The sequence below is a fragment of the Verticillium alfalfae genome, genomic scaffold, assembly GCF_000150825.1.
Source record: "Verticillium alfalfae VaMs.102 supercont1.2 genomic scaffold, whole genome shotgun sequence".
Taxonomy (NCBI): Eukaryota; Fungi; Ascomycota; class Sordariomycetes; order Glomerellales; family Plectosphaerellaceae; genus Verticillium; species Verticillium alfalfae.
The window spans coordinates 2912358-2914529 of NW_003315037.1; the positions used below are offsets into that span (position 1 = coordinate 2912358).

Genomic DNA, 2172 nt, shown 5'->3' on the forward strand with positions numbered 1-2172 from the left:
GTTGCGACGAAATCTGAACCCACGGACTCCTCCACTCCGAGACTCGGCACCATGAACGCCAAGCGCTGTCGATCCAACGTACACTGCAAAGTGGCGGGAGTAGCATCCACCCCTTTTTGACAGCGTCCTAAACCCGTAGGGCCGTTGCGTGAGGGTCGAAGTGCGCGCTATTGGTGGTAAGGCGGCGCCAGGCCGTCGACGGAGGCGGAATGGCGCTCACCGTCGCCGAGCTAGTCGGATACCTGGGGTTGAAGAGAGTCGGCTGGTCAGGCGGGAAGGGAGGTCCACTGTGATGGCTGTCATTTCAAAGAAAAGGGGTCTGATCGCGACCAGGCATCCATAGGCATGGAAGGACTTCGGGATTGGGTCTCGGAGAGTCGGGCATGACGTCTGATTTGACTAGAGGTCGGTAGTCGTGGTTGGGAGCAACGGTGTGACGCACGAAGCAACGTAATATTGGAGCAATGATTGACATTGCCCCATAGCACGAAGTGACGATCTTCAGGTGGGAATGTTGGTGCGGATGGATGGAGCAAGTTTCTGCTACCTGAGTACTATGGTGGTACAACTGTTGCTTGCTGGTCAGGAGAGTCTATCGCTCGGCTCTCATCGTGAACAGAGAAGACAAAAAAAAACACAAACGCAGAACGCCTAGCTACCCAGATATCAAGCCCGTCAAAATCAAGGCCTCTTGGCCACTGGCGGTAGATCGCTCATGTGGACCAAACTTGCCTCGTCATTATCACTGTACTGCACATCATATGACTTTTGCGTGACGATGCCGCCGCCGCTTCCGAGCTTGAGGTCGGGGGAGTGCCCGCCAGACGTAGACACACCGACGGTCGTTCCCGTGCGGGTGCCATTGCGTGTGCCCGCTGTCTTCGAGCGAGGTCCGCTGCCATACTCGTAGTACATGGCTCCGCGGCTGCGTGCCGAGGAGCCTGCAAGAGCGGGGAAGAAGCGCACCAGGAGAAGACGAACGGCGGGCATGCAGGCACACATGATACCGACGGTGATCTCAATGGTCGACCAGACCGACACGTCGTAGAATTCCCAAGTCGTGTTATTCGTGGAGGCGAAATGAACAAGCGATTGCAAGCGCAAGATGCTGACGACCGTAACGAAAGTGCCGACACAAAACATCATGGCAACGCCGACCTTTTTCTTCCAGTGGAGCTTGAGGCTGCGGAGCTGCCAGAGCGGGATGGCAAGCATCCATAAGTCCAGGGCGATACTGATGGCGGCGTTGGTCCAACTGATCGTGTTGGCGTTGTGGCATTTCCCTTCGTGCATGCCGTCCCACTTTGTCCAGAAGTAGTGGATGGGCTGGCACTGAAAGATTGCCGTGATGACAAAAGCGACGCCATAGCAAACGGTGAAGATGGCAGTGCCCCAGAGGAGGCGTTGTACCTCGCGGGCCGGGAAGATGCGGGTGTAAAAGAAGATAATGGAGAGCTTCAGCAGGGTAAGCTGCGTAAAGTAGAGCGAGGCCATGATATAAAAGTAGCGGCCGACTGCTGTGATCATGTGACCATCGAGCGTCCAAATATCCTTCCCAAGACCGTTGGCCGTGGTTCCATAGACGGTGATTACGGCCGAGGGTGTAGCGACGAGGAGCGTCAGAAGGATGAACCAGTCGTCAAGGCCAAGAGGACTCGGGGCGATGAAAAGCTTGAGGCCGAATCGGAGGACGACGAAGATGGCAGCAATGATAGCCATGGTATTGGAGAGGACGACATACTTGCCCGACCGGTCGCGGACAGGGGCGCCGCAGTTTGTCAAGCTCGCATTGCGAGTAGCTGGTGCAGGGTCAGTATGGCATCTTGCAAGATAATTCAAGCATCTTTGCACCAACAACGCACCTAGAGACTCAGGAATGGTGCAGCTCTGCTGGACACAGAGAGCAACGGTGCCCTGGAACTGCTGGTTGGTACATATGCATGTCTGGTTTGTGGGTGCACACAGGCCCTCTTGGAAGGCATTGCCAATGCAGCGCGTCTTCAGGTCGGCGTATTAGTACCACGATGGCTTTTGACAGACGAGAGACATACCGCGCAAGCGGGGAAGGGATTTGATGTTGCCTGTGCCAAGACGGCTGGGAGAAGCACAAGGAGTAAGCACGTCGCCAGCAAGGCGCGGCTCGCCGGAACTCAACCGGTGAAGAGAGACCAT

The 2172-nt window shown here is 56.2% G+C and overlaps 1 protein-coding gene across 1 annotated transcript; it reads right to left on the reverse strand.

Moving 5' to 3' along the window:
• Window positions 1–681: 681 nt before the first annotated feature.
• VDBG_02362 (CFEM domain-containing protein) lies at window positions 682–2172 on the reverse strand (the record flags this gene model as incomplete). The annotated part of the gene is made up of 3 exons (XM_003008128.1): window positions 682–1799; window positions 1863–1998; window positions 2041–2172. The coding sequence occupies 3 exons, from the start codon at window positions 2170–2172 to the stop codon at window positions 682–684; spliced, it is 1386 nt and encodes a 461-aa protein (XP_003008174.1).